The sequence below is a fragment of the Nestor notabilis genome, unplaced genomic scaffold (assembly GCF_000696875.1).
Source record: "Nestor notabilis isolate BGI_N333 unplaced genomic scaffold, ASM69687v1 scaffold3493, whole genome shotgun sequence".
In the NCBI taxonomy this organism is placed as follows: Eukaryota; Metazoa; Chordata; class Aves; order Psittaciformes; family Psittacidae; genus Nestor; species Nestor notabilis.
This window is the reverse complement of record NW_009921374.1, coordinates 148-24,023: the sequence shown is the minus strand read 5'-3', so window position 1 is coordinate 24,023 and position 23,876 is coordinate 148. Positions and strand designations below refer to the sequence as shown.

At 37.0% G+C, this 23,876-nt stretch overlaps 1 protein-coding gene across 1 annotated transcript; it reads right to left on the bottom strand.

The window, feature by feature from the left end:
- Positions 1–1,401: 1,401 nt before the first annotated feature.
- TMEM67 (transmembrane protein 67) lies at positions 1,402–20,963 on the bottom strand (the record flags this gene model as incomplete). The annotated part of the gene is given in 22 exon segments (XM_010011112.1): positions 1,402–1,482; positions 1,942–2,084; positions 5,169–5,271; positions 5,599–5,703; positions 5,786–5,902; positions 6,996–7,112; positions 8,247–8,327; positions 8,861–9,001; positions 11,433–11,572; positions 11,673–11,772; positions 12,498–12,584; positions 12,955–13,053; positions 13,546–13,644; positions 13,737–13,793; positions 14,391–14,496; positions 15,617–15,740; positions 16,115–16,271; positions 17,294–17,359; positions 19,339–19,425; positions 20,595–20,616; positions 20,618–20,689; positions 20,809–20,963. Coding segments are annotated over 22 exon segments (2,259 nt in total), but the record flags the coding sequence as incomplete, so codon positions are not given.
- Between the last annotated feature and the right edge of the window lie 2,913 nt (positions 20,964–23,876).

Sequence of the window (23,876 nt, the reverse complement as noted above, 5' to 3'; positions counted from 1 at the left end):
TTGCCAACACCAAAAGCAAATACATTAGAGCCATAGTGACCCTGAGATTTATGTCCATGTTCCTGTAGGTTAAATATCATGATGCTATGATGCAGTATCAACATGAGAACATGTTCCTTTTTATAAAGCCAAGAAACACGTGAAACGATGCTGCTTCAGCTCAGATGAGCACACTGGCATTGGAAATCTGCTAGGTCCAGCTAATGATGTCCTCAGTCTCTGGTTTGGAATAAGCACGCTAACCTTGGTTTACATTTTTATGGTGTTTTTGCTGGTGAAAGTCCCTTGTGGCATCATCTAAAGACAGTAACAGCTATAAAAACAGCAAACACTATTCATGTTTAACCATTTACTGAAAAACATACTTTAAAAAAGGTAGGGAGACTTTTCAGAGGTATGAATAGGAGGTAGACACCATCACTTTAAGGTGTTTTGAAGGCCATTCATAATCTCCCTTAATACTTAATAAGTGGCACTTGAATAATTATTAACTTGTTTAAATTCCAAAATTATGATAACGGTAAAATGATTATGGTCTCTGGGTTATACCTAAAGATCATAAAGTCAGAAAGTTCAGAGAGAGAGAGGTACATGAACATAGATAAGCACCTGTGAAAACACTTCTAGAAGGATAAGAACAATTGCTTGTGTTTCACTTGGGTGGAAACAGCACAGAAGCATTACTGTTAGTTCCCCATGCATCTCGCATCGATGACAGAAGGTCAGGAAAAAATCCCCAGTACCTATAAGCATCTCCACTGCTCTATCATAACTAACCTGTTTTTCTGCATCGCTGAAACACTACTGAGTCTCAAACACAAGGCAACTTTGTCAGGTCTAGTCCACACCCAAGAAAAACAAAATACTCCAAGAGAAGAGACAACACATACAATACTATCACACAGTAAAGAACAGTTCAAATTTCAAGTTGGAGTCGCTATAAATAAGTGATCTTTAAAAAGTCTGAAATAGTAACTTACTTTTGAACAAATCCTGTGCTGTGTAAAACTGGAAATATGTTTGATAAACACTGTACCTCAAAATAAATTAAAAAAAAAAAAAAGAGAGAGACTGCCAGGAAAAAAAAAGTGAGAAGTCTCTAAAAACCCTTAAATAATATTATCTTATTTTACTAATAACAACAGTAAGTTTACTTCTGTCTTATTCTCACGTACCTTTCCTTTTAATGGCCTACGGCTTACTGTTCACAAATTCAAAAAATATTTGTAAATACACAAAAATAAAGCTTAAGAGCACACAATATAAAAAATGTTCCTTTTCAAAAGCATTACACTACTATTATTGAAAAGTGCACTACAATTAATCTGCAGGTCAGAGATGCTTTGGTCATGGACGTAACTTCCACCATGAACTCCTCAACAAAGTTCTCCATCTTCTTAATTAAATGAGAAATCTTTCATCCACGAGGGTTTTGGATGCCAAATTCTTCTGCCCAAGTGTACTACGAATAAACCTAAATATCTAAGAACATTTTAGAAAAAATGTATTAATGAAGAAATACTTAAACCAGAAGGTTTCAGTAACTAACACAAAGTAGTAACTTCATATTATCTTTAAATTGTAAATAACATGAGTGAATTAGGTGCTTAACTCCTTTCAGTGTTTTTGAAACATTTTTGAATCTCTATCCACCCTGAAATATGATAAAATTATGTGTGATTAATCTCAACAGATATTTGTGTTTTCTATTGAAAGTTATTTGTAGCCTCATTATTCATGACAGGCATATGAATAAAAGTAATTTCTCACAAGCCTTTCTGACAAAAAATCACATAAAAAGAACTATTTTATAAGCTCTCAGTCTAGTCCTCTGTCACCGCACTCTGCTGACTTACTGCTTTAATTATGTAGATAACTGTATAAACTTCTACACTAACTCAGGGTTTTAAAATATGACTTTGTTCTTAAATTGAGATTTACCTCTTGTTGCAAATATGTTAGAATAGCTGCTAAAACAAAACTTTGGGAAGCCAGATCCACAACGGAGAAAAACAGGATGTCAAAGATGAGCAGCGTTGTCTCATTGCCGTAATAGAGAACATCACTGAAAGACTGTCCTTCATCTGGAGAAAGAAGATAATTGTGGAAAAAATATTACTTCTGTGAAGTGCAAGTTGGTGGAGTTCATCAGCACACTGAGAAAGCTGGTAAGAAAACAGGAAAGTCAGAGTGAAAATTAGTTGTGGCACTCTATGGTAGTTATGTCAGTCTATTTAAGCAAAATAATTAGAACCCTTTCACTTATCAAATGGCTTCATACTGACGGAACACAGAAGTGACACATGCAACTTTATTCTCTCATGAAATCTCAGCTGGGTTGTTTAGAAAAGGCTGCTTTGAACAAGAAGCAGCAGATGTAACTTCCTTGTCACTGAAATTTTTAGCAAGTGTTAACTCTGTCCCCTACTCAACAGAAGAAGAAAAACATATGCTTGAAGCCTTACTTCAGAGCTTGACATTACCTTTGTTCACTGATTAACAGTTTCACAGAAAAATGGGCCTTTTTCATAGCCAAAGTAGTCTAGACCCCTCACCCACTCCTCTATCAAAAATCACCACTTTCAAAAGAGAAAGGAACTCTTCTCCCTTAAATTTTCAGAAAAATGTCTAGTGCAAGTTTTATTGGAAACTGCATATTTTTATTATAAACTGTATATGTACTGCCATGAAATCCTGATCTGTATTTAGAACTCTGGGAACTGTGGCAGTCTAAACCATCAAACAATATATTTATATCAATGTTTATGATTACAAACTTTGAAACAATGGCAGTCAAAAGACCAAAGCTTTGTTGACTAATGCACAATTTGGAGACATCACATCGTGCTTATACACTTAATTCTAACTCAGACATTGCATACCTGACAATATTTATGGCTGAGGAGACCTGGGGTTTAGAACAGGGTTTTAGAATGACTGATAAAGGAAACCATATCCTGGGCTGCATCCAAAGGAGCATGACCAGCAGGTCAAAGTAGGTGATTCTGCCCCTCTGCTCTGGTGAGACCCCACCTGGAGTAACTGCATCCAGCTCTGGCGCCCTTAGCACAGGAAAGATACAGAGCTGTTGGAGCAGGTCCAGAAGAGGGCCACAGAAATGATCAGAGGGCTGGAGCACCTCTCCTATCAGGAAAGGCTGAGAGAGTTTGGCTTGCTTAGCCTGGAGAAGAGAAGGCTCCAGAGAGACCTTAGAGTAGCTTCCAGTGCCTAAAGGGAGCTTATACAAAAGATGGGGACAGTCTAAGGGGGCCTATAGTAATAGGACAAGGGGTAATGGTTTTAAACTGAAAGAGAGGAGATTTAGACCAGAAATAAGGAAGAATTTGTTTTTACAATGAGGGTGGTGAAATCCTGGCACAGATTGCCCAGAGACGTGGTAGATGACCCATCTCTGGAAACATTCAAGCTCAGGGGCTCTGAGCAACCTGATCTAGTTGTAGATGTCCCTACTCACTGTAGAGGCCTGGACTTGGTGACCTTTAGACATCCCTTCCAACCCAGCCTTTTCTATGATTTTGCAAGATGTGGAATCAGCGACTGAGGCTGAAGCAAGTCCTAGTTACAAGGCAGATACTGGCCATCTGGCAACATTTATTACTAAAGATAGTGTTTTACTATGACAGGGAAGGAGAGCCCAAGCCATTAGTGAATTAGATACAGCTCAGACAACCAAACTGACCAAAAATACCAGATGACAACCATGGCTAGTTGGAAAGCATGTGCTGCATTACTGGTTATGCAGCAAGGTTTGAGATTCAAATTAGGCTTCAGCTTTTGCAGCTCCAGGGTCATAAAGCAAGAAAAGCTCTGCACAGCTCAGTGATGTAATCTGCAGATGCTGTTATTTAAGAATAATGACATATTTAGGATGTATAATAGTTATCTGGTAATACCTATGAATTGGATTACAGTTCTGATAGGTTTAGAATTTATAAATTCTAAATAACAGTGAGGCAGGAGAGCCACGTACTTGAGGGTCTCAAAATGAAGGCTTGCATCATCTTAGATCACTAGCTAATGTTTAGTTTTCATGCAGGTGATGGCCATATTTATGGTTAGGGGTAGAACCAGGGTCTGAACTGAGGTTTTCAAAGATAATTTCTGATGGCTTCTGTACAGCTCACAGCTCAGGAACAGAGGAAGCAGACTGGTATCAGGCCTGAGTTTACAGCTCCTATTTCACTGTGGTGTGGATACTGGTCCCCAGACCACATCTGTTTGTTAACAGAAGACCAGGATTCTGGGTTTCAGAACCTGAAGGAAGTTGAGGAAGTGGAGGACCTAACACTGGATGGCGATTCCAGTCACGCAGGTACTGGTCACCTGGCAGTAATTATTAATAAGTTAAGGTTTTTAGAGCCTTGGTGTTCCACAGCATCAATCTTCCAGGGGTTCTGATTTAGGAACCTAGGTTGAAGGTTGAGATATGGTCAAGAACTTTCACTAAAGCTATTTTTAACACATGTACTGGTCACTTGGCAATCCTTACGGCTAGGTTTAGCATGGGGCTGGGATTCAGGATGTTGCATTGGAGAACCCAGGTGTGACTGATTTTGCATAGCTCGAGGGACCAGAATCAGAACTGGTGTCATCCCTGTTTCTGCTGGAATACTAATTTTTGCTGTAAGCATTGGCAATACTTAAAAGCTTCGAAATAAAATATTCAAGAACTCAAATACTTAGTGGAGTCTGCAAAGATGAGTGGTCTATTGACATCAAGTATTCCATTAAAACGTCTTCACTGTGATCAATATCCTCTTCTGTACTTTTGGTTGTTTCATAAGAAATTTGATACTAGATATTAAGAAATATCATGAAGCTATTTAAATATTGTGGGTCTTCTTGCCATTTACAAGGTGCATGTTGGATCCAGATAGCAAGTCAAAAGGAGCACTTCATAAACATGTGCCCATCTCTACAGCTTATCTTTTTAGCTGCCTAAAAGAAGTCATTGCAGTTAAGCTACTAAATATAAATAGGGTTTCCGTAACGTGGAGAACTTCTCTTCAGTCCCTCCCTTACAAGCGATCATTTAATGACCCCTCCTGCTGCAAAGTCCAGTTCATATTGTAAATCCTGGGAAAGAAGTCTACACAGAAGCCTACATACTTAAAACAGTACAGATACTGAGTCACAAATCTGTTTACCACTGTAAAAAAGACTCTTCTCTATTGGTTCCATGAACTCCATGCCAAGAATCCGCTCAAACAGCAATTTATCTTTAACAATGTAATCCATTTCTTTATGAGCCTATAAAAAAAAAGAAAAACAATACTTGCTGTTGAATGACTTCAAAGAAAACGTACTTGTTACAAAGTGAAGTACAGTTTCATTTTCTGAGGGAAAAAAGCACTGGTCTATTCAAAGACAAAAATAAGTACATAACAAAAAAGGATTTATCATTTTTAATAACAGACTGTACTGTTGCACAGTACTCCAATTATTTCTTTTGAATGAAGCACTGTTCCAGTCCTTAACAACAAGTCCTTAAGCACATATGCTTAAAGAGAAATTTCAGTCTTTCAGATTTACAATATTTAGTCTTTTTCCTTAATATAGAAGTGTCAAAATACATACGTGATTAATAAAAGAACTGAGAAATTTGTTCATGGTGTTGTATGCCCTTGTGCTTTGTTCGAAAGTATTTGCAGATGAGTCCAAAAGTCTAGCAGGACCACGTCTCTGAAATACAACATGTCCGTGACTTCAGTAGAAAAATTACATATTTTAAATAACATTTAGAAAACACAAGTATCTCACTTACTCTTGTTAGGGTTTCATGAATCCTGTCATAGTGCAGTCGCATTTTTCTTGAAATGGACATCTGAAATGTCTGGCCATCTGTGTTTGGTAACAAACCTCTCTGACTACACAGATTTTCCTATACAATTAAAGCAATTGTAAATTACTAAAACATTATTTGTGTCATTCATAGACCCTCAAAAATCAAAACCTTTTCATTTCCTCTCTTTCAAGTACACACTGAATCGACTGCAGTCTCGGTTCTATTTGAGCCGTATTTTCTTAGGACATGAAATCCTGACCCCTGCTGTCACAAACTCATATTCCCCTTTTCACATGTGTGCAGTTCATTACCTTCTAATACATCTTTTGTCATTCACTCTGAAGCCTTTTCTTTTATATTTATCATTTATTCCATACTTGTCCTGCCTTTTCTGTGCTTTGGATTCATGACTTTTTCCATATGCATTTCAAGTCACATTTAATAAATTTCAACCCCCGCAAGAAAACAGAAAATTAGATATCTCCACAGGGAAAAACCTTCTTTTCCAAAATTATATTGAATTAAGCAGTTAGGAGAAAAATTACAGGGAAACACCTATAAAAATTATATTATTAAAGAGATTCCTGTATATTTCAATGTTTAAAATTTAATTTTCGCATGGTTATGTTTTTTTCTGTCCATTTATTACTGAAATAGCAATATCCTTTGTGTAAGGTACTTTCTTCCTACTTGTCCCTACAAAGATGCAAGATGTCATGAAATTTAATGCAAACTGCTCCAATCTTGTATGAGCCATTTTACATTTGCTTGACCTCACAGCAAAGGTACAACATATGAAAAACTAGAAAAAATACTTATTAAAATTAATTTCTGTACAGAGTAAGTTATATCACCATAAGATAAAAGATGGAAAAAAAGAATTTCTTGCAAGAGTTAATGTTTCTTTATTAGGAAAGCTGCATGCTTATGAAAAGTTTCAATATCAAGAAGAAGGTTCTTAAATTTTTAGAAGATGAAAGGCTTTTTAGATAAACAGAAATTATCTATCTATGAAATATGAAGAAGTATCAGAGAAGAAGAGATAGTAAAGAGCTAGTTTAAAGAACTATTGAGTCTTACATATACACACCAATAGGTGGTATCTTTTAAGTATCAGAATGCAAAGGTGTGGGGGATTTTTATAAAATAAATAATTAGAGCAGGTGTAAACTTCAGTACTTTTACTTACTGCTTCTCTCTTTAGGTTCCTATTCATTTCTTCCATATTGGTATCTGCATGTCCATGCACAGAGCGACCATGGATATAATAACCAAAGCAGCTGTGTGACAAGAGAAACACTGAAATCTAAAAGAGATGGGGGAAAAGAAGTATAGTTTAATTAAAAATTATAATTTTATTTTCAAATGTTTGAATTCCCAGTGGAGACCAGCAAGACCTTCTACAAGTACCAAGTAGGCAGGTACCAAAATAATATGGCAGAAAAAGATTTAATAATTCTTCTACTGATTAGTTTTATCTATGTTTAACTAGAAACACACACCAGCTTCAAGTTTAGTTTATCAACAAGGATCAGTACTTAATTCCACAGAGCCCAAAAAATTAAAGCAAAGTTATTAGCTTTTATTTGATTCAAAAATTATATCTATGATACATAATACATATGTAAGATGCCAGTTGAGCTCCTAGGAGACTGTATTTAATGGAATTTTATTCAGTATGATAGAATGTTTATATATATCATATAAACCCCAAAATTAACTCTCTTGACAACCCATGCATTATGTGGGTGCTATGCAGAAGAGGAATAACCAAGGCTGGAGAGACTGATAAAAGGGGTTAATCTCTGTATTTTTAAAAAGTTCTGTACAAATGAGCCAATCCAACCTGTTCTGACTGCACCCTTCCTTGGTTAAAGAGGAATTCCTGCAATGCAAAGCTTCAACACCCGTATTAAAACTAGAGAAAGGAAAGTAGTTCATATGTGTTTAAGTGAAAATGCATGGAAAAGGTGGTAAATGTCCAAGAGGGACAACCGTGAGGTTCAGCTCTTGAGGGACAACCACAAGATAGGAGCAGAAACTGATATCAAATAATACCAAGACAGATGTGCCTATAAAAGAAAAGTACTAAAATGCAAACCAGTGGACAGAAGGGCAGCAAATTCTGTCATGACTTGTTACTTATAAATTCTGTATGAGCATATGTAACCAACTTAACTTCATGAACAACCTAAAAATCACACATCTAGAAGAACATACTGATACCTATAGTTCTCTGGAACTTTTTCCATTTAAAGTTCAACTGAAATCTTCTTGTAGATTGCAGCAATAGTTAGCTGAAACAAGCATTTACTTTGGCTGTTAGCTTGCAATCTCTGATTTAATTAAATTAATAAATACTATTTAATGTTCTTGAAACTACCTTATGTATTATTCTATCAAAAATGCCACTGTACAAATGAGACAAAGAAATACTTACATTGCTCACGCAACACAAATCAACAAATTGGCTTATCTTATCTTCAACAAATCTCTCATAACACACAGAAAAAAATATAATCTGAAATAAATCAACCAAATTTTCTTTTGTTAGTTCATCAGATTTGACTTCACAGTTTAACACCCACAGATTACAGACTTCTGTAATGGCCACTAGTGCCAATAGAGTCTATGAAATGGGTTTGATATCTTTCCTCTAAGAAGTAAAATTGTAGCAATAATCTGCTTTTCATTTTGAACTTGGAGATCATAGAATGGTTTGGGTTGGAAAGGACCTTAAGGTCATCTAGTTCCAACCCCCCTGCCATGAGCAGGATGCTCCAAAGTTGTTTAAAACAAACCAAAGTAATTGCATAAATTCACATCTTTGAGAGGGTTAAAATTCTAGCTACAAACTATGATACCTCATAGCTCAGAAGATGCATTTTGAGTTCTAGGGGTGTCCCATGCTAAAGCAGCTAAAAGCCTAGATCAGGCAAAACAGTTTAGAATATACCCAGTGCTATGACACTTAGTATGGAGGGCCTAGTGATACATTCTAGCTTCCAAGATCCAGCTGGAAATGACATTTCAGTATGTGTGTGTTTCCCATACCTGTAGGCCAGCAATGGCTAACCAGACTGCAGCAGACACACCAAATCTTAAAACGCGGCTCCAAGGAGCTATGTAACTCTCACTGCTTCTTGCAAGACTGGAAGAAGAATCCATTAAAGCCAGGTTTGAAAATCCCACCACCTGGAGAGATTAAGAAGGCCAACGTAACAACATGAGGCAACAAGTAGTATTAATTATGACACTGTTCCATTATAACAGGAAGTATGAATTAAAAATTAGGAAAAATGGACCTGGGAATAGTAGCATGTTCACTATGTACAGCCCAACCGTGTGATCCAGTGCTATTACTGAGAAACATAATTAAAAACATAACTGTACCTATATGTGTTGATACATAAAATCAAAAACATACGCACCTAAGTCTCATGAGAACTCAACATTGATGTTTACTGAAAAACTTCAAAAGATTCTATTGTTGGACTGCACAGGGATATTATTTCTCCCAAATTTCAGCTTTTTGGTCCTGTATATTCCAGTGTTCAAACAAATTTTTTAGTCTGTTTTGCAACCGTGAGAAACTGATTTTTTGTTGTTTTGTTGAACAGAAATGTATTTCCGTCCACTGCCTTTATGGCTGAATCTATTTTAAACAAACAATCTAGAGGAAGTTCCCAAATAAAATAGAGAAGAGAAACACCATGTCTTGGAAGACTTAAGAGGTAAAAAATACATGAAAATTTTTCCAGAACCACAGCTACACAGAAACGTATTTGTGGTGGGTTCATCCCCACCACAGTGGGACTGGGAACAGGAAAAAGAAAAGCAAGAAAACTTGTGGGTCAAGATAAAGAAGTTTAAGAAGCAAGGAAAAGGGAAGAAGAAGGTGAAAAACGCTTCCACAACAAGCGATGCAAAGGCTCTATCAGTATCTCTGACAAGTAGACTGGTGCTCAGCCAGTCCCCAGAAAATCCCTCTCCTCTATTTTTACTGCTGAGCATGATGGTATATGGTATGGAACACTGTTTTGGTCAGTTGGGATGCTGGCTGTGGTCTCTTCCCAGCCTCTTGCACAGCCTCAGCCTGTTCCTTGGGGACCTCGGTGCTGTGCAAGCACTGTTCAGCAATAGCCAGTACATTAGTGTGTTGGCCCTGTTTTAGCCACAGCATCCTATGGACTGCTATGAAGAAAATTAACTCCACCCTGGCCAGACCCAGTACAGTATTGAAAAGCTCCATTCTGCTGCCAGAGTGCTACCTGCACCAACCACGTGGTCAGCACTGCCCCCGTGATAGTGCCAAACAGTGACTGCTTTGGTGCCAGACATGAGGCCTGTGGGGAGGGAGACTCCTTCTTCTATGCTTTCCAGCTTCCTCCAATTATTACTTTTCCTGGCTTGTTTTCTACTACCGTACAGCCTGTCAAAATGATTAATGAGAATGGAACAGTCACTTTATTAAAACTGCTAACCCAAGAAGACAGGCTTTGAGCATTACAGAAGTTCCCTCCTGTAGTGACCAGCTGATTGCTATATCTACTCCTGTGCTTTATACTTCTCTGGAAACAGCTCCAATCTTCAGCATGGCAATGAAAGTTATAAAGATTATCTGAGGTTTCCATAAACACTGATTTACCCTATTTAAAGATCTTTCATGACCTTCTCCACCATCAGTGGCAAGAAAGGGGTTCTCCAGAGGAGTTATAGAGTAAGATGTTAATCTCTCTGTACTGAAAGTAGCCTCTCCCTTCTGGTAATACCAGCAGCTTACACAGAGAAATATGAGATTAGTTTGGGGAATACATGCTCTTTTTTTTCTCATTCTTTCCTTGTAACGTGGCACCTAAGATGGTCCTGGCCTGTGTTTACCAGCAGCAAAACTACTGATGTAGTAACTGAGGAAAGCTTGGGTGTATTTACCATATTTAATTATAAAGAAAAATAGGCAATTAAAAAAAGAAATATAAAAATGTATTAGAAATATGTAAAAGAACCTAACATAAACAACTATATGCCACATGCTTTAAGAGTACTTCCCAAAGTAATAGTACTTCCCAAACTGCAGAAGAAACAAACCAATATGTTTTTGAAAAGCTAAAGCACAATTTTTCATCTATCCTTAAGCTGTAACTGAAGGCATACTTCCTTGTGTTATGCCATCAGGAAAAGAACTGGCACATTTCATTTCCTGCTCTACGAAAGGTCACTATAGTTCAGATAAATATATAACTTGAAATAAAGCTGTTGACTATTGCAGGAGAGAGCCAGTAAGCAAATAAAGAATTGAGTGTGTACACAGATTTATCAGTCTCTTAAGCCATTTAGAGTAACTCATTACCTTAAAAAAAACCCAAACAAAAGTAACAGAGGTCTCTAAGCTAATTAATGGGTGGGTTGGTTTTTTTCCCCCCAAGTGTTCCTTAATAAAATGTTGCAATGACCTATACATACAGATTTTAAAATGTATTAAAATAATTATTTTACTAAGTTACATGTTTTCAGGGGAACTTGAAGGTTACCCAGAGAGTGCAAGAGTTAAAAATCAGACCCTTATATTACACTCTGATTGTGAATTGTAAAAACTTAATAACAATAATACTAGTAATAACAATACCTCCAGAAAGAAAAGAACTGCAAACACTTGAAAGACAGGATTTATCTTCCTCACTGTCTGAATTTCATTCCATTCATTTGCTACAAAATAGGTCCTCCATATGCTCACAGGTGCAGCAGCACTTTTAATAACACCTTCACCTAAAAAGAATACATACAATCAAGCTCTGAAATTTAATAGCTGATATTATATCTGAACTTAACCAAAGCTGGTTATCCAAACAAGCAAAGTCTGAGTTACCTTCAACTCCTTTAACAACTCTGCTCTTAGGTCTTTCCCAGTCAATAAAGAAAATATCTATAGTAAGCTGTGAAACCAGCAGTTGTAAGAATTGCAGAGCCTAAGAAAGAAAAAGGAGAAATACAACAAGTAAGGACAGCAAAAGCATATAGACAAAGATGAAGAAACAGTCATTGCACAAGTCAATCATTAAACATAACAAGCAATATACTTGAAAATGCAACTTTGGAACCAACTTGTGATTTTTTAAATTTTTTTTTTAATGTAGAAGCTGGGAATAACGGTCATATGATGACACCAAAAATTCTAAAGAAAATACAGCAAAGTAACAAATTAAAAAAAGAAAAAGACTAAGTATTTCCCCATAACCTATTAACCTGTATTATGAATTCCAATGCAATATAATACCTATAATTAATAAAATACTTGTATATCCCATGGAGACAGAATACCAATTCCAGAATTCAATAAATAGGTTTGAACATAATTATTTTAATGTCTTCCTTTTAATCAGGAATTGACAGCACTTACGTTCTGCTTTAAAAGAAAGCGCTTGCTTGATATAGTATTACTTGGGTTTCTTTACATCTTTATCCTCAAAAAAGTAATTTTCCATAGATCATCTTCCTTAGACATTTGTTTCTATATAAAGACTCCACAAAACAAATTTCTATGGGAAAATGACTTAATTCTTAGAGTAAAATAATTGTTTACATCTATATACTAATAAAATGAACTCTACAAGATGTTCAAAAACAAGCCTACTGAAAATAGAGAGAAGCGTGTGTTGAAATGCCTTTAATGCCTGAGCAAAACCGTATTTACCTTTAAACTAAATGCACATGCTATGTAGGTAACAAAATCTTCTTCTTGAGATGGAAGTGGTAAAAGGACAGAGACAAACTGCTGACCCTATAATTGAGAAGTTGTATTAAAATAGAATGGATGGCATAAGTGACAACATACCAAGTGCTTAAAAGTTAGTAACATTTTGCAGAAAAAGATCAATATTTAATGTGCAATCATTTGGAATTTGTAATATTCTTGAAGTAACTATTGAGCACACTGCAAGTACAGTGAATCCTAAGGAAAAGAAACACGAGAACACAACAATTTAAGCACACAAACCAGAATATGATATAGAACTTGCCTCAATAGTCTGACCAGAAAAATAATTAAAAAAAAAAAAAGAAAGGAAAAAGAAAGAAAATTAATTCTTCTGTAAAGATGTATGCAATATTAATAGATTTTCATAGCCCCCAAATCTGGAAAAAACACTTACTTTGAAAAACACAAGCCAATAAATCCCTGTGCCCACTGTGATGATAAAGAAAACGTTGGCAAGGTCTCCAGCATAAAACAGTAAGAACTTCAAAACTGTCTGCAATTATAAAAACACACTGTAGAGATCTGTAAAACTGATCAAATAATGCATACGTACATTTACATAAAATGTCATGCAGCTCACACTACAGGAAACTCTACTGAAAAGAAGCCTTGAATAAACTTTCTACTGTGGTCATATATTCATGGTACATTCAGTATCTGAAACTCCTACATGCTGGTCTTTGTTCAAAGAAGAATTAATCTGAAAAGTTAAGTCCACTCAACGGATCAGAATAGTTCTGTAAATACCTTGATTTTTAGCAAAAGTGTTTCCTAAATGACAAAATCAGAATTCAAATTAAAAAAAAAAAGCAAAAAACCTACTTCCTCAGGTAAGCCTAACTCCAGGTCACATTTCTATGCAGCTAGGCTAGAAATTATTTCAGTTTCCTTAAGAAATAGAATAGTTTTATCACTGGGAATGATAGCAAAGGTCTCCTTAAAAAAAGGAAGATGTGTCCCTTTTTAGGTTGCCAGCTGTTTATACCTGCAAGTCTATTATAGAGCTTCCTGTACGCCTCTTCCAGCCCGCAGTCTTGAGAAGGGACCATAACACTGCGAGCCCACTCAACACACCCAACGTGATCTGAAGAGAATGAAAAGTTATCAGCAGATATTTTTAAAAACCACAAAACATAAGTAAATCATATTGATGAATTAAAGGGAAGCACAACTTACATCAGTCTGAACCTGAGCCTCTGACTGATTCATCTCATAACTGACTGAGAAGGAAACCTGAATATTAAGATACAAAAAGTAAATATGCATAGAAATTCTGAAATGCTACAACCATTATAGACAATGGCAGTTTTCACACTTTGAGTTGGTGGGAATTCCCATCTAGGGCTACTACAGAAGTACAACATCTATCTTCTTTTACTGTATACATCTGACCTATTGTACTACAACACCAAGCTTAGTACTATACTAGCATATGCTCTGCTATACTTAGTGCAGATTTTACCAACAGTGATGCTGGGGATTGATGCCTGCTACCTGCAAGTTATTAGCTGTACCTAATTATAATCCTTCCAAATGTGTGGGGTTTTTTTTCCTTCTGAAAGGAGACACCAAAGATTTGACACTTGCCCTTTCACTGGTATTGAGTAAAAGTAACTTCAACGTAACTACACCGATATGCAAAATCATAAAGTGAGGTCTACAGAGCTCAGACACCATTTTTTTCCAGCTTGACTGAAACAGAAATTGTCATGCAGCACCAAAATTGCTCCCTTTAGCTTAAATATCTATGTAACCTAAGACCTCTTTTGACTTGGGTTTGAAAAGTGCGATTAATAAATCAGTTCAATTAAGATAGCACAAAGGTCTCACCATCACACTCTGGGTTTCAGGGTTTTCGACAAGCACATCTGTGTAAGCAATAGTAATTAGAGGAGGGTAGATAGTTCCTCTCTGATTACGGGATGCCAGACGAATACTGCAGCAACATAAACAGAGTATTATTTTTAATACTGAAAATGGATGAGTTGCTTAGAAAGTATTATCTGAAATTGTACTAATAGGAAAATACTAAATGGACAGAGCAACCTGATCAATAAAATGAGAGTTACAAACCCAGTGACATGGCAATTCACATTTTAAAAGCAACAGGAGTGTACAAAGGCACAGACTTAAATATATAAAAAGCTGGGAAGGATTGTTTATTTGTAAGAAAATACCTGAATCAATCTTTACCTACTGCTCACATTACAATAGCCACAACTGAAGTAAATTCCAAAAGGTAACTTTTCTCAAAACATTACAGAATGACCTTTCCTATGTGTCTGTTGATTGTTTCAAAGGGGTGGGGTAGGAGGGTGTTTTCCTAAGATACATAAACTAATCCTTATTTTTTTAAATAATTTAATATGTAATTCTCAGCAAATGGGGTTAGTACATTAAATTAATCTTCAATATGATTACTTGTATGGATCAATACTCTGTGCTACTCAGCCATCGTTTTAACTAATAAGTTGTGAAGAAAAGCTGAAGAAAAAGGGAGATCTCAATTTTTAAGACTGCCATCTTAGAGAACAATGTTACATGAAGAAGGAGAAAAAAAGATTCTTCCAAAACATATTCCAGCTGAGATTAACCATCGGTAACGACCCTAACAGGTAGTCTCACAATTTCAGTTAAAGGACTATGAGCCTATTCTGGATTGTACAACAGAATATGCAACGGTTTGTAAAAAAACAATACAGAGTATGAAGGAGTATCCTTGTATAGAGTCAGAAACATACACGTTGAAAAAGAATTAACAGGAGCTTTCAGGTCTTTCCAGATGAATGAATGCCTGCTAACTTGCATTATGCATACATAGACCGATCCATCATACCTGGAAAGTCATCACAGTAATTTTAATCCCCACAAGTCAATGCTGTGTTTTCTAACCCACTTGTCAGAACAACCTATGGAAACTCTTGCTACTTCCAAGTATACAATGGAAAAAGCAGCACATGACAGATTAGAAACAACATAATAAACCAACTTTCTTTTAAGACTGCACAAAATCTACTGTATTTTCCATGTACTATGTATTATATGCAACTAATCACCTTATTGTTATTTTGCTAGCAATCCGAAGTACTCTTGGTAGTTTTCCCAAATCATTTTCTTTTCCACTTAGCGCATCCACCAAAAAAAATCGACGAGTCAGAAGCCAGTTGTTCATATTACTGCCTTTAAAAAAAACATAACAGTCCCATATTATGTAAGAAACTAATTCAACACACAAAGGGAATGAAATCTACTAGAAAGCACGCATGTAACTGTATAATACATCTAACTGTATCCAGGAGACAATACTATTTATTTTCAACTTAAATAAATACATAATGAAATCAATTGATTGCGCTGGTGTTTGCAACCAAAGTTTGCACTTAACAGTATGAGAACCTGCCTACAAAATATTAAATTCTTACAACAGAAACAAGTTATGATGTGTTGTGGTATCTTTAAAGACAACTCACTAACAGTACTTAATACAAATTCTTTCTATCTTAAGTTATTCAAAAGCTATTTAAATTCACAGAAATGTACTACAACAGTCTTACCTTGATTAACAAACATTTCACTGTACTGAAGATTCAAATTTAAAACTGGCACGTCCCAAAGATATTGTTGTCCATTCTCATCATTATATTCAAGGAATAGGTCATAAAAAACTGGATTAGCAAAATCCAATAAAATCTTGGAAAGTGAAATTTTGCACTGTAAGAAAAAAACATTAAAATAAAAATACCACTTTAGCCATTTAATGATTTTATCAAGTTGTGGATTCTTCCCCTACAAAATCATTGCAGAATCTGTCCCACTTCTTCACAAGAGAAGGCATTCCAGCTACTTGCAAGCAATTACAAAATCCTAACAATTTTTGTACAAACCCCTTGGTAATTATCAGAATGACTAGAATGGCTGACGTGGAGAAGGAAGCTCTGCTAACATTTTTCAACACATTAGAAAAAAATTCCTAGCAAATTTCACAGACATAAAATTTGAAACAGCATAAACACTGAAGTCAAGAAGTATGAACACTGGAGTTGTGGGCTCACTAGTACAGGAGCGAAAGTACAAGAACCAGTACAAGAGCGAAATGGAGCTACTTGATAAGAGTCCAGCACAGGCCACTAGGATGATGCAGCAACTGGAGCACCTACCTCTCTTATGAAGAAAGGCTGGGAGAGCTAGGGCTGTTCTGCCTGGAGATGAGAAGGCTCAGGTGGGAACTTCTCAATGTGTACAAACACCAGAAGGGAGGGCGCAGTAAACAGGGCCAGGCTCTTTTTGGTGGGGCCCAGCGACAGGACCCAAGGCAATGGGCACCAACCAAAACAGGAAGTTCCCTCTAAGCATCAGGAGACATTTTTGCACTGTGAGTGAGGGTCACCAATCACTGGGGCAGCTTTCCCACACAGGCTGTCAGAACCATGTCTGTGGCTAGTTGAATTTAGCATCTAAGTATATACAAGCTCACTAATACAAATGCCAGTTCAATTAATTTTGATTATTTTATGCAGTAAACAAGTTTTGTGATGTACACAAATAATTTTTAAACACTACATTTATTTCAGTCAATAATAAAGAAATTAAAATAAGCAACAATTTCACAAGGAAGAAATCTACGTTGCAGCTTATGGCTAAAGTCCAGAGGTCCTTCAACATGCACTGAATTACCAACGATGTATAAAAAACCTTAATCCAAAATGCAGAATAGCATTTTATCTCTTACTTACACTTTGTTGGTAAGTTGTTCCAAATGCATAAGCTGCATTCAATTTAGTTTGGGTATCAGGACAAAGCTGAAGAAAACATAATTATAATTAGGTTAAATCAAAGGTATAATTTTCTTTCATGAAAAGTATTTACAGGTACCCCAAGCTGTTTATGTATTCACAGTTCAAACAAAAGACATTTTGGTCAATTTTTTTTAAGAAGAGAGGGATTAATCTTGAAGACTAAACACAATTCTTCATTGTACTAATATTGGTGTTCTTAAAATGCTGCTTTAGCTTTTAAATACTTGCATAGTGTTTTTGAGTTCCATCACTGAAGTTGAGACCTGTGGAAGCAGCATCCAACCAGACAAGAATAATCTTTCCGGGGACTGAATGTTCAATGCACTGTGCTGCCTAAAGCTTTATTAGTGACTTCTGCTAAAGCTAAAAATCACATGAAAAAAGAATTCCACCTTCATATTACCCCTTTCCTCTTAAGCTGACATTCTCAGAGGACCAAAGTTATCACGACAACCAATAGGTTTTTTTTTCCCCTTTTTCAATGTAACTTTTAAATTTGCTGCAAAGAACAAGTCATTCTAAGCAGAACCCAGAAAAATGGGCCAAATTTTACCTAAATGGGCACTTAGTGCAGGGCATAGCCACTTTCTCCAAATGAAAATCAAGTCAAAATTTACATAATCACAATTCTGCTAGTGTGCAACTGAAATTCTGTGAATTGCTACAATTATGCACTGAGATTGCTTCAGCACTGCGATGTCTTATCATCACACTATCTATTATTTCGAAAGAGCCCTTAAACAGAAAAGTTATTAATTTCCCATTGATTTTTGATAGCTACTGAATGGCCTGCATTTAGGAAATTAATGTGTCCCAAGAAACCTTAAAATCTATGTCAGAATATGTAGTTTTCTATGCACACTAACTGACTTAGTAATCTTTTTTCTCAGACACTAGTTTTCTTTAAAATTTGAGAGGCAGATGCAGGAGAGTTCATCCTGGGACAGTAACAAAAGAAACAGCAGCCACTATCTAAATCCTGAATGTCAGCTGCTCATCTGTAGATACTGGAGCATTTGAAGTGACATGCTCAAAGAGAGACATGAAGAGCCTAGAAAAGAGGACAGACAATTTCCAATTGTTCTTGCTAATGTTCCTATTGTTGCCTGCTTAGGGAATTACTGACAGTGCCTAGATTGCCACTGGACTGCTAAACAAATTCTTCTCTGTAACATGTTTGCAGCTGCCAATTTCTGCTGTTACTCTAATTATTACTGCACCTTCTAACTTGCTTATTTGCGTTTTTCACACCCTATCTATACAGCAGGTACTGCCGAAGCACAATGTGTGTGTGCGCCAGTGAAATGAGAGTAAAGTATGTACTTTGACTTTTCTAGCCAGTGTTTACTATTCTATGTAAAGTATCCCAGCAGATTTTTATAACTTTGTTATGAAAAAGGCAGGCAGATGCTGCCCAAAGTGTTCATTTTATATAAAAAACCCCAAAGGAAATTAGCAAACAAAAAATCCCAAGAGAACTGAAAAAAAAAAAATGGGGTGGTAGATCAGTTTTCCTACCTCTTTTGACAGTGACATAACCACTGATTTGCTTGGCAAGCCCATAATCTGTGAAAACAGGTGACAGCATCTAACAGGGACATACTCAGTATCATCTATAAACACCTGTGGACTGAGAGCTAACAAATACACTTTTCTCCACAAGAAAAAGAGAAGTAATAATACATGGGTAACTGTATACTGAATGGAAGAAAGAGATTGTTAGTTCTAAAGGACTACTGATGGTTTTCAGAGCTTTCCAATCTGCCAAATTTATAATGGTGCAATAGATGAAGGCAATGTTGCTGAATATATACTTTTGATAATCATTGTGAGCAAGAATCAAGGGCTATTTTCCCTCATCTAGCTCTACAGTTATGAACTGTCACTAGTGTAGTAACCAGAATCTTGGCTTTTGTCTCAATTTGTCTAAAGGCAACCAGAATGTTATGGTATCAACAAAAGATAATTTAAATCAAACATACCTGTAAGATGCCTCCTTCCAAACTTTGCCATTTATGAAAGTTTCCTGCAGCATCAAAGGAGGCTGCAATAAATTGCAGCTTTACATCCTGATGATGAAAAATGATACACAAACAATGAAACTGACATAAAGTGGACATAAATATGTTAGGGACTGTTGTCTCATGGTTTGATGCTTCCCTAAAACTTTCAGCACAATGCTGCATTTTTCTCTCCCCTTTGATTTTGTTTTTTAATCTTGCTTTTGGTGGTTTACTTTTTAAAAAAACCCACACTTTACCATTCTTCTTCAGTTTCACTGGTGACATGGAAAAAGTTCCAAAGGAATGTCTACACAGGTAAACATGCCCTAAACTAATCAGAAATCTATGCAGACTTCTAATGTATACCACGCTGGGATCTTGAGCGCTTCCAGGAATTTCAGTGTTAGGAAGAACAGTAAGTATTTTAGTTGTTAGAACAACTGCTGCATTGCAATATTCTTTAGTTTAAAACACAACCTTTTAGAATATGGCTAAAAAAAGCCTTATTATTTTATTTTTGAGACAGTAAGAAAACTTAAGATAAATTTGGCGGTGTAACTGACAAACAGGTTACCACTAGCACTACTTACTTGCTGTGATTAGCTTAACTTGAATAAACCATTCCAGTTATTCTATTTTTACAACTAATCTGTAAAATAAAACACTTAACTATTTGATTTACTGTTTTATTTCTTCTTAAAACTGTGCCAGTTAACAAGCTACTTAAGCAGTTCATCCCTCCAAGGGATGGATACCTGCCTTTGTTAACATTGAAATGATTGTTTTTCCTCACCTCTTTTTGTTTTCTTTTTTTCCACCTAATTCACTGTAGGACGAGGAAAAGGCTGGAGTAACAGACTGAATCCGTCTCTGACACAACTCAGCTTGTAGAGATTTGTAACAGTAATATTTCTATTAATTCGTATTTATTATTTTTAACCATAATATTTTTTAATTTAAATGCACATCTTGGCATTATGAGAATGTGAGTATGAGAGCATGAGCAAAGCAAATGTGTGAGTGAATGAGTGCAAGTCAGCAAAATCATCTCACCTAGAGATTTTTCACATAAATATTGCCTTCCTCTTCCCTAAGATCTCACACTGAGTTTTGCTACACGAACTGCCTAAAAATTACCTTCAGTAGAGCCACATGTGTAACAAATCTAAACCTCTTTATGTGATTATGTCCTCTTCCTAACGTCTCCTTCCCCATGTCTACTACCCAACACCTACCTTATCTGTTCCTTTAAAACTGTTTATTTGCCTCAAGGACTTGGGATGCTAATCCCGGCCGATCACCGTAATATAGCCATGGAAGATTATGCCTCCTGAAAATAATTAAAATGTTTTCTCTGAAGAAACATAATGTTCTGCATCAAAGAACATTTAGAATAATAATTTCTATAAATACTGTTAAAGACCCAAAGTTATGGAAAAGGCAACTTACCAGAAGGCTATTGAATGAGCAACACCCAGCCTTGCTGTATTGATATAAATATACTGAAATAAACCACAGGCATCAGTACTTGAATAACTCAGTGAGTTCATGTTCATCACACACATATTTCCAAGAGCTTGGCATGCTGTTAGATTAGAGTACAACTGCAGTGGAGAAACACAAGAACACAGAAAAGTATTTAACCCTTCCTTCAGTGAAGCAGTCATAAAATTAATGTTGTCTTTAAGAAGCCACTCCTAAACCTTCATTCTTACTTGTGTCCTGGGTTCAGCTACATCAGTCATTTTTCTCCTTCTTAGTAGCTGGTGCAGTGCTGTGGTTTTGACTTTCAGTCTGGGAACAATGCTGATAACACCGATGTTTTTAGTTGTTGCTCAGTAATGTTTACTCTGACCAAGGACTTTCTCAGTCTCATGCTCTGCCAGGGAGGAGGGGAAGCCAGAAGGAAGCAGAGACAGGACACCTGACCCAAACTGGCCAAAGGGGTATTCCATACCACAGCACGTCATGCCCAGTATATAAACTGGGGGGAGTTACCCGGAAGGCCCAGATCACTGCTTGGGTCGGGCTGGGTATCGGTCAGCGGGTGGTGAGCGGTTGTGTCCTCTCCCCTTGTTATTCCTCTTATCATTATTATTGGTAGCAGTAGTGGTTTGTATTATACCTTAGTTACTGGAGTGCTGTTATCTCAACTCGTGGGAGTTACATTCCTTCGATTCTCCTCCCCATCCCTCCGGGAGCGGGGGGAGGAAGGAAGAGGGGGGAGGTGAGCGAGCGGCTGTGTGGTTCCAAGTTGCCGGCTGGGCTTAAACCACGACACAGAGAGAATGCCTACCAGCCTGGGAACTGCTATGCTGGGAATTAGGCCTGGGAATCAGAAACATCCTTGGGAAGTGCAGCTGGGTACCTAAATACCAGAGACATCCTGAGATACCACTGATAAGCACAAAAACAATGAACTGTAACAGCAACTTATTAGCTAGAAAGCTGAGAAATAGTTTGGAAAAGAGGGGAAACATTCTAAGAAAGTAGAAATCAGTAATTGCTATTGACTGTTCTAGCTGGAAGAGTAGAGAAACAGTCTGGAAAAATAAAAACTGGTCTGAGAATATGAAACATCGGCTGCTCCAGGTGGTGTTGTCCTACACCACATAAGGTATAAAAATGCGATATAAATGTGACCTTTAACCCAAAATGGAGAGTTAATCTGTCCCTGTCTGTCTGTCTCACTCACACAAACACACATATACAAAGAATGCTGCCTGCACAAACTGTTCTATGAAGTTTATCAGTGCCTCATAAACTCTCAGCAGCTTAACAGACCATTGCTGGGGATGCCTGGCTGACTGCAGACTGCAACACAAATCATCTTTGAAGTGAGACTTCATCTGTCATTGATTTCAAGGCCCCACTCCTGGGAGTGGATTGGTGAGCATGTACTGGTACTATCTTGAATAATACATATACGTAGGTACACATAGAGCTAATTGATCATAAATGTATTTGCTGCTTTACTAGCAATACTTTTGTGGTAACTTGTAATATTGAAATACATGCTTGCTGCTACTACTGATTGCTGCTCCCATTGGAATACATATATACTTGCTTTATTAATCGTAAGTACACTCATTTTATTACAAGTAATTTGTAATAATCTGTAATATGGAAACATAGGAAATAAAGACTTTGTATGCTTTTGTATTATGGAATTCTGCAAATCCACTGTTTTGATGTTTATACACCTGTAAGTCAGGTAACCCTTTGGGTCATGATGTACTGGGAGAAAAAGTACGGCCTAAGAAGTTAAAATCTGATTTTGCAGAGAGAAATACAGATGAAAAATAGGCATGTGTGATAACAGTTGGTAAAAAGGAGGCAGAGGGAGGCATATCCCCTTCAGAAGTGTGCATGATTCTGTTGCTGCAACCACTCTTCTAACCCCTGGTTACCACCACCCAGAGCAACATAATGATAAATAACACTTGCATACAAAAAGCAAAGCAAAGCTAGAAAGGATGGTCGTATGGTTGTCCTCCATCACAAACCAAAATGACTAACCAAAAGCCAAGTAAGAGGTAAAGACTAGCAGCCAATTGTGAGAGACTGATCTGAAATCAGACTCCACTGTCCATTATCTCAAAGATTGGTATGAGAAGCTGAGATGGAATTCCACCAATCCATTGTCTCAGAGATGGGTGGGAGGAGTTGAGGTAAGACTCCAATACCCATTGCCGGGGAGAAGGGTGTGAGGAGCTGAACTGGGACTTCACCATCCATTGCCTGAGGGATGAGTGAGAAAGAGCTGAGATAAGACTCTTCCTTCCATTATCTCGAGGATTGGTGTGAGGAATTGCTGCCCATCACCCCAAGAATTGCTGCAGACTCCTGTAGTTGAAGAGCTGGCTGCAAGACCAGGGAAACTGGACCACCAGGAACATGTAATACATGACAGCAAGAACAGAGGTGCTCCCCTCAACTCATTATAGAAAGGGGAAAAGGTAATCACGAAAAGGAGCCATTGCCATGAGGATGACTCCAGAAATACACTGCCACGAGGACACCCACCTCCGATGGCTACTACGGGCTCTTGGGGGACACTCTGCTCTGATACCGACTATGAACCCTGAAGGACTCCCACCACCTCTGACAGTGGATTCCCAGGACACCGCTGGATCCACGGTGGTGACTCTCTCTCTCTGCGCCCCGAATTATTCCTTCATTTTCTATCTTTTTTCCAATTTGTCCTATATTACAATAATTTCCCTTTTTTATAATAATTGTCTTCTGTCAGTAAACCACCTAATCGATTACAGTACCTGACCTTGTTTGCGTCTTAATTTCACTCTTGGGATCACGAACTGAAACAGCGTCCAACACTGCTGTTTTCTCCAGTCGGACCCTGACACCAATCAACACTGGATATGTAAGAAGTTAATTTTCTGAGTGATCACTTACTGGATATATTCAATGACAGTTCACGTACCTACTGACTATAGAATCAAAGAATCATAGAATAGTTAGGGTTGGAAAGAACCTTAAGATCATCTAGTTCCAAC